Source organism: Corylus avellana, chromosome 11 (assembly GCF_965113065.1).
Source record: "Corylus avellana chromosome 11, dhCorAvel1.hap1.2, whole genome shotgun sequence".
Taxonomy (NCBI): domain Eukaryota; kingdom Viridiplantae; phylum Streptophyta; class Magnoliopsida; order Fagales; family Betulaceae; genus Corylus; species Corylus avellana.
Window position 1 is genome coordinate 20,336,242 of NC_142500.1, and position 12,290 is coordinate 20,348,531.

General features: G+C 36.5%; 2 protein-coding genes across 2 annotated transcripts; one reads left to right on the forward strand and one right to left on the reverse strand.

Moving 5' to 3' along the window:
• Window positions 1–4,228: 4,228 nt before the first annotated feature.
• Window positions 4,229–5,131, forward strand: LOC132166436 (ethylene-responsive transcription factor 3). Its single transcript, XM_059577251.2, has one exon. It carries the CDS (start codon window positions 4,335–4,337, stop codon window positions 4,842–4,844), a length of 510 nt encoding a protein of 169 aa, XP_059433234.2. The 5' UTR covers window positions 4,229–4,334; the 3' UTR covers window positions 4,845–5,131.
• A 2,092-nt stretch (window positions 5,132–7,223) lies between these two features.
• On the reverse strand, window positions 7,224–10,123 carry WRKY21 (WRKY DNA-binding protein 21). Its single transcript, XM_059576911.2, has 3 exons — window positions 8,763–10,123; window positions 8,497–8,622; window positions 7,224–7,673 (listed from the first exon to the last, which is right to left on the reverse strand). The coding sequence occupies exons 1-3, from the start codon at window positions 9,521–9,523 to the stop codon at window positions 7,529–7,531; spliced, it is 1,032 nt and encodes a 343-aa protein (XP_059432894.1). The 5' UTR covers window positions 9,524–10,123; the 3' UTR covers window positions 7,224–7,528.
• Between the last annotated feature and the right edge of the window lie 2,167 nt (window positions 10,124–12,290).

Below are 12,290 nucleotides of genomic sequence, written 5' to 3' on the forward strand. Positions count from 1 at the left end.
GAAAGAATAACTAATTGGGTATTAAAAACCCAAAACCTGTTTTTGTTTTCCTTCGAGTGGGTTTTGTTCTGAGCTAGTTTTTTCTCTTTCGAACTTCCTTGCTCCGAATCCCTCTGAAAGTCTCTGTAGCCACTTCCATTGAAGCAGCTTCTTCATACATCAACTTGGAAAAACTGGCCTAGATCAGAGATATTCAGTACCCAAAACATTCAACTGAAAAAGTCAAAGATTGAGAACAAAGGTATGGATTATAGAAAATGATACAATGAGAGCAAGAGATGGAGAAAGTGAGAATTTGATGAAAAACTGAGAGCCATTGTTTATGCGAATGAGAAGAGCCATTGATACAATCAAGGTGGAGAGAGAACTCTGGATTTTCGTTGACAACACAGATATCGTTATTGGGCCAAGAGGCTGTGTTTGAGGAAATGTTTCAATAGTCCTAAGTTCGAACCGAAATCCTTCATTTACAATCATAATAACTTAATTTAATCAACTATGTGTCCCCAAGAGGTAGCTCAATTGGCTGGGACCACACTCAATGAAGTGGAGGTCACTAGTTCGAATCCCCCTCCCCCTCTTGTGTGGACATGTCAAAAAAAAAAAAAATTTAATCAACTATGTAGGGCCAAAAATATTTAAATATTCACACATAGAAATTTTCTTACCCTTTTTTACCTATCAAAAAAAAGAAATATGAAAAAATTGATATTATGTTACTTTCTTTTTCTTAAAGTTAAAGTTTCATTCACTTTTTTTACCTAAGAAAGGGCCAAAATCCATTTATTTACCTTTCCATAAGTAGGGCCAATAGGTATAGGTTGGTCCAACCTATAGTTACGAGGGACAAATAGGTTGGTCCAACGGACGCACAAAAAGAAAATTTGAAATAAAGAAAAGACTAGAGAGGTCGGTCCCAAGTCCTTTTGGGTTTGAGAATGGAGCTAGACTTTAACTAGCCAACAATTAAGTAGTAAAAGGGAAATTTACCTTAAATTTGATGAGTAGATTCTTGAACAGCGTTTTGCGTGCGCAAGTCAGGTCAATTGCTATGCGGTGGGCTATCATCTAAACTAAACAACTTGTAAACTTAGATATCCTATACATCATTGAAAATTTAGAAGCATTAACCGTTTTACTAACTGTTAACCGCTATAACTCTATTAATTGCTAATCGCTTTTGAAAGCGGTTATTAAAAACTGTTAATCGTTAGTATATAACAATTTTTAATGCTAAAATAACCATGAAAAGGCAAAAAAGAAATTGTTTAAAGTGAGCCCAAAACTGAAAAAAAAAAAAAAAAGAAAAAAAAAAAGCCCAAAACCTTTTCCCTTTTGTTTGCGTTAAATAATTAATTGAGCTCCTTCTTTATTTTTAGGAAAAATTACAGTTTACCCCCCCAAAGTTGTCAGCGATTTGCAATTCCGCCTCCAAAGTTTCAATTTTTTTCAATTCAGGCATTCCGTCAGTCAAAGCCGCTTTGACTGACGGAACAGTGATCACGTGCAAGTCACGTGATCACTGTTGGTTGTTTTTTTTCCAAAATGCCCCCATCCCTACCTCCTCTTCTCCGCAGAGAGGAGCTTCATTTTTTTTCGTCATTTTTTGACAATGTTTTATTTCCTTTCTTGTATAGGAGCTTCAAGTTTTGGTGAAAGGGTTAAGCTTTCTTCCGGGGTTCATGTTTGAGAAAAATGTATCGTACGTAGATTTTGTGAATAGAGTGGGAAGGGAAGAGCAAATACTTAGATCGAAAGGACTATGGGACATTCCTCATCCATGGTTGAATCTCTTTGTACCAAGATCTCGTATCTCGGATTTCGATTCGGGTGTTTTTAAGAACATCATTCTTAAACAAAACATTTCTGCTGGACTCGTCCTACTTTACCCCATGAACCGAAACAAGTAAGGTTTTAATTTACAAGTTAAAATTCTTAACATATATATTTTAACATGCATATATATAAATTGACGTTAAATGTTTCATTTGCAGGTGGGATGATAACATGTCTGCGGTTATACCGGAAGAAGATGTTTTCTACGTTGTAAGTTTGCTGCGTTCAAGTGGCTTCAGTATGTGGGAGGCATTTGATCGACAAAATGAAGAAATATTGCAATTTTGTGAGAATGTTGGCATTAAGGTTAAGACGTATCTTTCACATTACGAGACACAAGAATCTTGGATAAAACATTTTGGCTCGAAATGGGGATCTTTTCAAGAGAGAAAAGCTCAGTTCGATCCGAAAATGATATTAGCTCCTGGACAGAGAATTTTAAAAAAATTCTCTCTTCCGTCATTTTGGGAAAAAAACAACCAACAGTGATCACGTGACTTGCACGTGATCACTGTTCCGTCAGTCAAAGCGGCTTTGACTGACGGAATGCCTGAATTGAAAAAAATTGAAACTTTAGGGGGGTGGATTGCAAAAATTGAAACTTTGGAGGCGGAATTGCAAATCGCTGACAACTTTGGGGGGGTAAACTGTAATTTTCCCTTATTTTTATTTTTTTGTTGGGTGATGCTGAATCCTAGAATAATCTTTAAAAACTTTATTACATAATGAGATTTTAAATTTCGAGTTATATTGTATAAAATGTTTATCAAACTTTGATTTATCATTTATTTATTTATTTATTTTTGTTTAAGTTAATAATAAATAGATTATAACTCTACAAAATTCACTCACTCTACACAATTTTTGTTGTTGTTGGGGTCATTTTAGCAGTGAGTAACCGCATAAATATGGTAGACAACAATTATAGTACTATAAAAACAAAATACCATTACTGACAAGGAACATGTAAATGCAATAATAATAATAATAATAATTATTATTATTAGAATTAATTATAATTATTAGTATTATTTACTAAGGCACGTGCTAGGATATAGAAGCCCAGCAGTGAGAGCAGCCCTATCCTAGCGACTAGCGTAGCCCACTTAGACAAAAAGCAAACGGTCCATTATTTAGGGCTGTGCTCGAAGATTCTGCTAGAGTTCTACACTTCTACCACTTCGATTAGGCTTCACCTCCTTTTAAGATAATTAAATAGCCTTTTTAGCCACTCAATTAAGATCATGTATGTAAGTATGTTTGGGGGGGATGTCTTGACTACTACTGTTCTCCCTTTGACTCTTGGTGGTGGTACATGGCATTATTAGGGCGGCTTCCCTAATCCTCTCCCTCAGACCTTTTTTGGGGACAAATTAGCTTCTCTTTGTCAATAACACATGTTTTATAGCCTCACTTTCTGCCAACAAAATGTGAAATAATAATTTTGCTATTAGCTTTTCCTCTCTAATTCATTTAAATTAAATATAATCGGCTTCCAAACAAGTTTAGATCATTCAAGTGCGAGTAGCTTTACGGGAGAGAGTACTCGAGTCTCACTTTATTCATATAGGTATTTGAGCATTTCGAACTCTATTATTTATCCAAACAAATGGGGTGTGTTTGCCAATGGCCCTGGAACGGTACTGTTCCAGGGCCTCTCTCAATCCAAAAAAAAAAAAATTTCACCTCAAAATTAATCTCAACATCTCTACTTTTTATACCATATCAATTATTTTTATTATTATTATTATTTAAATAAAAAAAATCACTACAAAACAAAATTTTTACATTTTTTCATATAAAATATATATATATATATATTTTTTTCACTTTTTCCCATAAAACATTTTCATTAAAACCAATTAAACACTTATTTCTAAAAAAAGGCTACAGTACCGGCCCTGAAACAGTACCGTTCCAAGGCTATTGGCAAACAGGGTCATGAAGTTCAAGTGTTCTCATTGCAAGAGATCTAAATCCCTAAAGATCATTCTTACAAAACTTGCTTTGGAATGGATAATGAAACATGTAATTACTAATTAAAACATCTAATCTTATGTCTTTAAGGGTAGATTACATCCTAAACCAAAAATACTAAGTGCTGATCTCCCATTTACAACCTAATCTTCAGTCGCACGCAAACAGATGAAACGTGAAAAAGGTCTGCGAAGGGAAGACCCCTTTCTCCATCTTCACACGCATTCATTTATTGTACTTATTTCTTAATGCGCCAATAACAATAATTATAATTGTACTTGCACCAAAAATAAAAAATAAAAATAATTATAATAATTATAATAAAAACGGTTATATATATTTTTCTCAAAAAAAAAAAACATTACTAAATTAAACAAAAACACGCGCACAGAGAAAAAAACCAAAGCTGTCGGCGTTAATCCAGACTGTCCCCTCCACTATAAATACCCTCCAAACCCTAACTCTCACTCTCGCACTATCAGACTCTCACTTTACCTTTTTTAGGTCCGTACATCGAGTCCATGCCTGTTGACGGGCTAAACCTCCGCCGAGACTCCCTCACATTCGCCGGAGCTCCGTCGGGGACTCCTCCGGCGAAGGGTGAGCGAAGAGAGACGCATTTCAGAGGCGTGCGCAAGCGGCCCTGGGGGCGGTTCGCGGCGGAGATCCGAGACCCGTGGAGGAAGACCCGGAAGTGGCTCGGCACCTTCGACACCGCCGTGGAGGCCGCACTCGCCTACGACGAGGCCGCCATCAGCCTCCGCGGCTCCAAAGCCCGCACCAACTTCGGCCTCCGCGGCCTCTTAGTCTCTCCGCCGGTCGCCGTCGCCGGAACTCCCGGCGAGGTTTTCGGCTTCAGTCCTCTGCCGGACTTCTTTCCCGGGGGAGGTAGTCCGGCGCCGGCGAGGTCGGAGTTCAAAGGGTACGTGATGGAGAACGCAGACGTGGTAGTGGCCGGGCAGGAGGAAAAGAAGAAAATGAAGGAGAAACCGTTTCTCTTCGATCTGAATCAGCCTGCGCCGCTTTTCTGAGCCGCCGGAGACGAGGTTCCCAGTGAGTTCTTCCTCCGGAGAAGATATTGCTCTTGTATTTTTGTTCATGTTTCGGCATTTTTTCTTCTTTTTTAAGTTCCTCTTCTAGCATCGTAGTTTAGTTAGTTAGTCTATATCTTATTCCCCCCCTTATGTACAGCCAAAAAAAAAAAAAAAAAAAAAACCTTTCTGATTATATTGCAATTAAGGTTGGGCGGGCTACAGGCTACTGTGAATTCAATGAAAATCCTACCATGAGAAAATGCTCTGGAATTCTATGACAGAATTGCAGTGCACTTTATACTATTTTACACCCATTATTGAGTTAGAAGTTAGCATACCCTATTTACCATTAATATATATAAAATTATTAATCAACGGTGAAGTCAAAAAAGATGAAGGACGGGAAAGAAAGAGGAAGATTAATTTAAGCTGAGAACCTGCTGTGTGTTTGACTGGAAGTGCATGCAGAAGACAGCAGTAGTGGTGGATCATAATTGCGTTTGACTCCGCGCCCATTCATTCTTGTTCGTCACGTTACCGTGCACTCTCTGTCTCTGATTCTCTGACGTGCCTTGCTCAATTTCAACCACACATTTCTCTCTCTCTCTCTCTTAAGTATTTAAATCTATAATTTCATTAGGGTTAATAGTTAACTTAAATCATCGTCAAGATCTACTATATATCTGGTTATATAATAATAAAATAAATACAGAATACGATCCTAGTGGTGGTAGGACCCGGATCCATGACAGGCTCAAAACTAATTATTGACCAGAAGGGCTCAGGCCCATCTTTAATACTCTGCAAAAAGAAGGAAGCCTGACTCCGAGTTGTTCAATGATAATGGATAAGGTTTAGCTCATAGAGAATAATAGTTGGCACATAAAACTACTTTTTTATTTTATAATTATAATCTCATGATGCTGACGTGTAAGAACCAACAAACCCCTTATGTTCATTATTGTTAAAAAAAAATATATTAAGGTTTGTTTGAGATTGTCGCATTATTTGATAGTTGTACGATAAAAGTATAGTCTTTATTGAAAGAATAAAGAGAAATGTTACGTACCACAAAAGCATCACAACCTAATTTGGCAAGGTTTGATACGCTATTGGATCGGTCATTCTTAAAAAATTAAAAAATAGTAATGTTATACACTACATTTTTATTCCACAATATTGACATGACAGTCTCAACTAACCTTTGGTTCAGTCTTATTAAAAAAAAAAAAAAAAAAAGTGTTTGTTGAAAGTAGAATAGTTGTAGAATAAAAATATAGTTTTTAGGATTATTAAAAAATAATAATTTAATGGCTAATAGACCTTGCCACGTTAACTTTATGAGATATTTGTGTGGTACGTAACATTTCTTTAAGAATAAAACATGTAGCATTTCTCAAGGAATTCCCTTCTCTTTTTTTACCTCATGAGTCATGAGCCCTTGCTCCCTATCGTTCCCTACCTTACATTATAACCTCCTATAATTTGGATATATTTGGAAATGGCCCCAAGAATAATATGGATGCCAAAGGAGACAGAATATCACGTAAAAGTGTCGAGCATGACAAGCCATGTTGGTCCCCTTACTACTCACATGCCTTGTTCTGGACTCCTAAAATATGGACACCTTGAATAATTCTTCTTACAGAAGCATAGAGAAACAGCAAATTGAAAAAAAAAAAAAAAAAGATCTAAACTTAGCTTGAAAAGGACGGCTTCTAGTACAGAATAGTGGCTCTAAACAAGGGGGAATATAAGTTGTTTCACTGTAAATTATAAATTATAAGATTGTATAGCTCAACTATAACTCAATCTATTTAATTAAATTGGTCATTTTCTTTTAACTTTTAACTCATTAGTTTTATATTGAATTTGTGTCGAGTTTGCGAATTGTGTCTAAAATTATAAACACTACTTTAAACCCATCCTTAGCCGGACAGTTTTATCGGACCCAAATCAAGGGGCTCCTGTTTCTGGGCCTGGCCACCGACTTATGGGTCGAGTTGATAGTCATTACCTGGTAAGACTCATAATTCACACTCACAAGATGGCGCTCACTACCTGCAGATGAAACACTTCTCAGAAGTGACAACGAAAGGGGTTGCCAAAGCCCAAAATTATTATCAAACGGTACAAAAAACAGTCAAGGTAAATAGTGTTTTTAACTCTTTAACTTCTTTTTTCCTTGCATCTTCTTGTCATAGTAGATGCAAAATCCTCTTATATCATTCACAACTATTGATGCCACTCAAGCATGAAGTATCCTCAAGAGGAATTTAAACCCACAGCCATCAATGTGACAGTGAATCAATACCCAACATCAAAACCCTAGGTAAAATAGTCGATCAAACACTAAAATTTCAAATGCAGAGGCAATTAAGGCATTTAGAAAACCCTAAACTGTTTAAAGCATTGCTTGCAAAAAAGAGATGAAAGAGTTTTTACAATTTGAAACCCCCAATTCTACACAATTCTTCAGTTAAGCACGGGGCTTCATGCCCTCTTGCGAATAAGCTACAAAAGGCTTGGAGACAACCCTCCAAAACCAAAAAAACTGCTCCAAGTATATATCCATGGTCGAAAGATGCAAAATATGTACAGGAGCATTCCAAGCCAACCATACAAAAAGTTTTGGAAAATTGAACAGCGGGGCTTGACCTTGCTGAAGCTCTCCATGCAGTTCAAGTAGTCGTCGACTGTGATGGAATCCTGGGGTGGTTATGCTCGCCTTCATAGGTAACAATAAGCATGGAAGGCTCTTCCAAGCACCTCTCAACATGCTTCCTTGCAGGACAACCTCTCATGCTGCTACATTTGTAGTATCCCCTGCACAAGTTCAGAAACTTCTCAGTTTAACAAGTTCCTCAAATGTTGAAGTTCATGCAGAAACTACACCAACAAGCATTACAAGTAACAAATCTGAAAAATGATAAGTGGAAGTCCGAAAACATTTCAAATTTGTAATTATTCTCGTCAGAAAAACGACAATTTTGTGATTGTTCCTATATGACACTACAATTTCTTGTTGAAAAGTAGAATGATATAGAACTGGAATCTAACAACCACCTCCAACAGAAATTCATGTTGCAACTAGCAAGGCCAAAAGTAAAAAGACAATTCCCAGCAACAGAGGAACAATGAGAAAAAAAAAACTTCAAAGTTTCTAGACTTGATGGTTTTGCTTTCTGATAATGTATCCAAAGCAAGGCCCTTGACAAAACTACCAGGACATGGCCAGTGATTAGCACATTTTTCTTGGATAAGTGTGTGTGTTGTTGCTATTCCAGTAATGATCGTGAATATTACATCCTAGAAAGCCATCGATGGCCAATCACAAAAAAAGTCCTATATTTCATGTCTTATTAGACACCTCTCTTGGCATGTGTAGGGGGGGAAGCATATTTTTAGACAAGAAAGAGATTGGAAAGAAACAGCAACATCAAGAAGAACAGTTTATCCATGAACTCGTGAGTGCATCATCATACTTTTATATCACAGGATCCTAAATGCATATCAAACTGAAGAGCCACTATAAAAAATGGCAAATCTTATCAGCAAATTTACATAAGTAATTGTCAGAACTTGAACAAAAAATTGCATGCATCGCAGACAGCCTAGTTGCGTATCAAGAAGCAGAGATTGAACATACCTAGGGTGCGGAGAGCCCTTGATTGGCTTCTGCCCATATTTCCTCCATGAGTAATCATCAGGAGGTATATCTGCAAGCTTGTTACTGATTGCAGGTACCTTGATTGATCTCTTAACCCTATGTTTCCTGGAAGCAGAGTTAACCAATTAAGAAAAATATGTTGGAACAACTCTAATCCTTACTGATTAGTCGGAAAAATTGCAAGCTATAAGATCCAAGGCCATAATTAAGTGAAATAGATGGGTGGTACGGAAACAGAGTCTAACCTCTTCTTTGAGCAGTGACATCTACCACTGCTCGGGCATTTCACACTCCCATCGTCTCCCCTGCCAGAACACTTTCTCTTATGCTGTTGTGAACTCTGATCCGAAGAGTGAGGTGCCCCAATCAAGTGGAAAGCACTTCCATCCATGTTAGCTACACTTCCATCTATACTCAAGGAGGAAATAAAAGACCTAGTGGATGACATTGTGGGAGTACAACTGGAGCTATCGAAATTCAGATTTATGCCGCTATTGCTCCTGCGATACATCATTTCCGCTTGGAGTTTCATTTGTTGCTGATGAAGCAATAGCCTCTGTTGGTTCTGTTGGTGGAGGAAGTGATAATGTGTTGATGGTGTTTGCTCGGCAAGTTGGAGAGGGCTTTTCCCATTTGAGCTCAGTTCCAAAGATGAGTTTCCCAAACACAATGTACTCTTAACATTTGAGCCTATTTCTTGAATTGGGGTTTCAGGAAAACTAGACTGAAGAAATTGAAGGTTTTTGGATTGTTGGTCTGCTCTACAATTTGGGTTCTCCAAAAAGATGCTTTGGGGAAAAGGGATTTGGAGTTTCTTGAGCTTTCTGACTCTAGCATGACCCAAACCCGTATTGAGAAGAGAAACAACTTTCTTAAACCTAAACACAGCATCCCCAGTCTCTACCGTTAAATTACACTGAACCTGATCTTGAGGCTGAGACAAAAGGCTTAGAACTCTATGGCAGCTCTCTACAGCTGCTTTGTTAGCTTCTTCAACCTCCTCCATACCGACCCCAACCAAAACAAAAAGAAAAGAAAAGAAAAGAAAAACCCTAAATCCCCAAAACCCCTAAAACCTAAGCAACGCACACCATACACGACCCCATAACCTCAAATAACTACTCAAATAATATATATCCAGCTATCAATTTCTGACAGAACAAACACCCAGAGAGTCAAAATCCCATTTTTCACCGAACAAACGCCCAAGTTCGAGTTTTTCATTGAAATTTCAGGAATTTCGCCCCATCAGAGACTTAATTTTCCAAAACAAAGAAGACCCAGAAGATCATAACCAACTGGGTCTGTGAAAATGGATTAAAGAAGAGAAACACCCAAATAGAGATTAAACCGGATATAGCTACTTCAGAAAAAGGAAATAAATCAAATTCAGAGTGACAAGGCAAGGAAAGCTCCAAAGCACAGACCTTGTTGGACTTGGTGCTGTCAAACCCTAGATTCTTGTTCCACGGTATTGAGTTTGAAAGGTGTGAAAGAGAAGACTTTGGCTTCGCTTGAGAATTCACACAACCATAAGAATACAAAGCCCTCAACTTTCTCCTTGACAATATTTTACTATTTTCCTAGAAAGAGAAAAAAAAAAAAACACCAAGATTTCACAGGAGAGAGAAGGGGGGCATTTAAATAAGCAGTCCTAGAGAGAAATGAAACTGCCGTCTCTGTCACAGATTTGAAGGCTGGCCCCACGCAAAGACCTTTGTCACTCTTTTTTCTTCCCTCCATTTCAGCTTTAATTAATCTTTATTTTTTTTTCTTCTCTTTCTGCCGTGTATCATGTTCCTCTCCAGCTTGAGTTCTACTGCCTCTAGATAAAACTCTATGCTTTGTCACGCTATAATCTGGTTTCTACATTGATATGAAAGGTTTTATGGATAAAAATTGTCACTTCAAAGGGGAGTGTGAACTGAAAATGAAAGTCGTAAACTATCACGTTAATTTGTAATAAAAGTCTTGTTTAGCAATATCTTTTAGATGATATTTTTTACTTTTAGATATATATATATATATATATATATATATGATATTAAGATAAAAATAGTTCTGAATATTTTATATGTTGAATTATATTTGTAACAGCACTCTTGGAGAAATGTTAAGAAGTCTACATGTACAGTGCTTGGAAAGCAAATAATTATTAAGAAGAGTAAAATTAACATCATGGGATTAGATTTTCAAAACCATGATGCTAACCTTTTTTTTTTTTTTTTTTCTCAATAAGCTGTTTTGACAATGATATGATTAATTCAAGTTTTGAAGTTGGGGGTTTTAATAATCACCTTCTAAAACTGGCCTTTGATGATTAAATTAACCTGATTAACTAATAAGGTAAGTAGATGATAAGAACAAGATGGAGGAATGAAGATTGGTTATATTTTAATATTTATTGAACTCCATTTAAGTTTTCTAGCCAAAATATATTCTCTTACATCATCATCATAATTATCATACTAATTGAAGTTATTAATGCCTCTAAAAATAATTAATAGCTAAATTAAAATAAAAACAAACCAAAAGTCAAAGCCAGACCAAACTCTTGACAAAAAAAGAGATAAACTTGGAAAGAAAGAAAAATAAAAGAAAGAGTGTTGATTTTTGTTTTTGTTTTTGACTGCTTGGTTTTACTTTCCTTTGAAGTGTTTTCCCTCTATCTGCGCGGCTTATCAAAATGTCCGCCAAAAGTGGGACCCAAGAACGGTCCTCGAGAGAGCATTTCTATATAGCCGTTGCGAAGGGTAACCAATGATAGAACGCTACGTGTAAAATCGCTAACTAAAGTCTGACACGTACTCCTAGGTGCTGTTTGACTGCCCTGCTCGCCAATTGCTATCCTGCGCCGTGGGAACACTGTTTGTTCGGTGACTGACATGGCGTGGGTCCCGCTGGGTCCCAACCTCGTTGACTTTATACCTTTTCTCTCTCTCTGTCTGTGGGGTCATAGACTCATAGGGGGGGTACTTTAATAGTATCTTGGTAAATTCAGGAATTTTATGGTGCTAGTTCTCGAATTAGCCCAAAATTGGAGGAGCTATTGCAATGTAACAACACATTCTTAATGACTATAATACCCTCAAGAAGACCTTTTTTTCCCAAGAGCTCGGCTTTTTTTTATAACCTTGGGTGAAATAAGTTTTTATGTGAAAAAATTATTAGATATGTATATATATATTTTAACAAGTCAATAACCTTTTATATTTCAATTGAAATGAGATGTTGTATATGTTTTCAAGTAATTTAAATTTTTTAAATAATATATATACTATATATATATATATGTATATAATAATAAAAAATCTAAACCATAAAAGAACTCTTTCATAGCAGCCTAAAGTTTAGGTCATAATCTCAAGTCAATATTACAACGCTTTTCCTCTAAGTTTTCTATTAAACTTTGGATTGTCAAATTCAACACGCGTAAAAAGGCTTTTGTTTTTTGTTTTGTTATTAATTTGGAGGCATAATTAGTATTAAAATTGATTGATGCGATAGTATAGAGTGCAAATACACCAACCCATAATCTTATCAGCTTGGTTACACAAGTCAAACCACCTTCCATTCTATCCATCCACTTTCTTTACAAGTGGACGGAGTGCTTGTATTTCATTTTGCTTTCATATCTTATATTAAAATATTAACTTAAATTAATTGGTTCCTATCAACTTAATTTTTGTAAGACATAATTTAACACTCATTTCAATTAAAGTACTCATTTTTACCGGATCTGGATCCCTTGGAATTCCTAGGAGAATTATAGT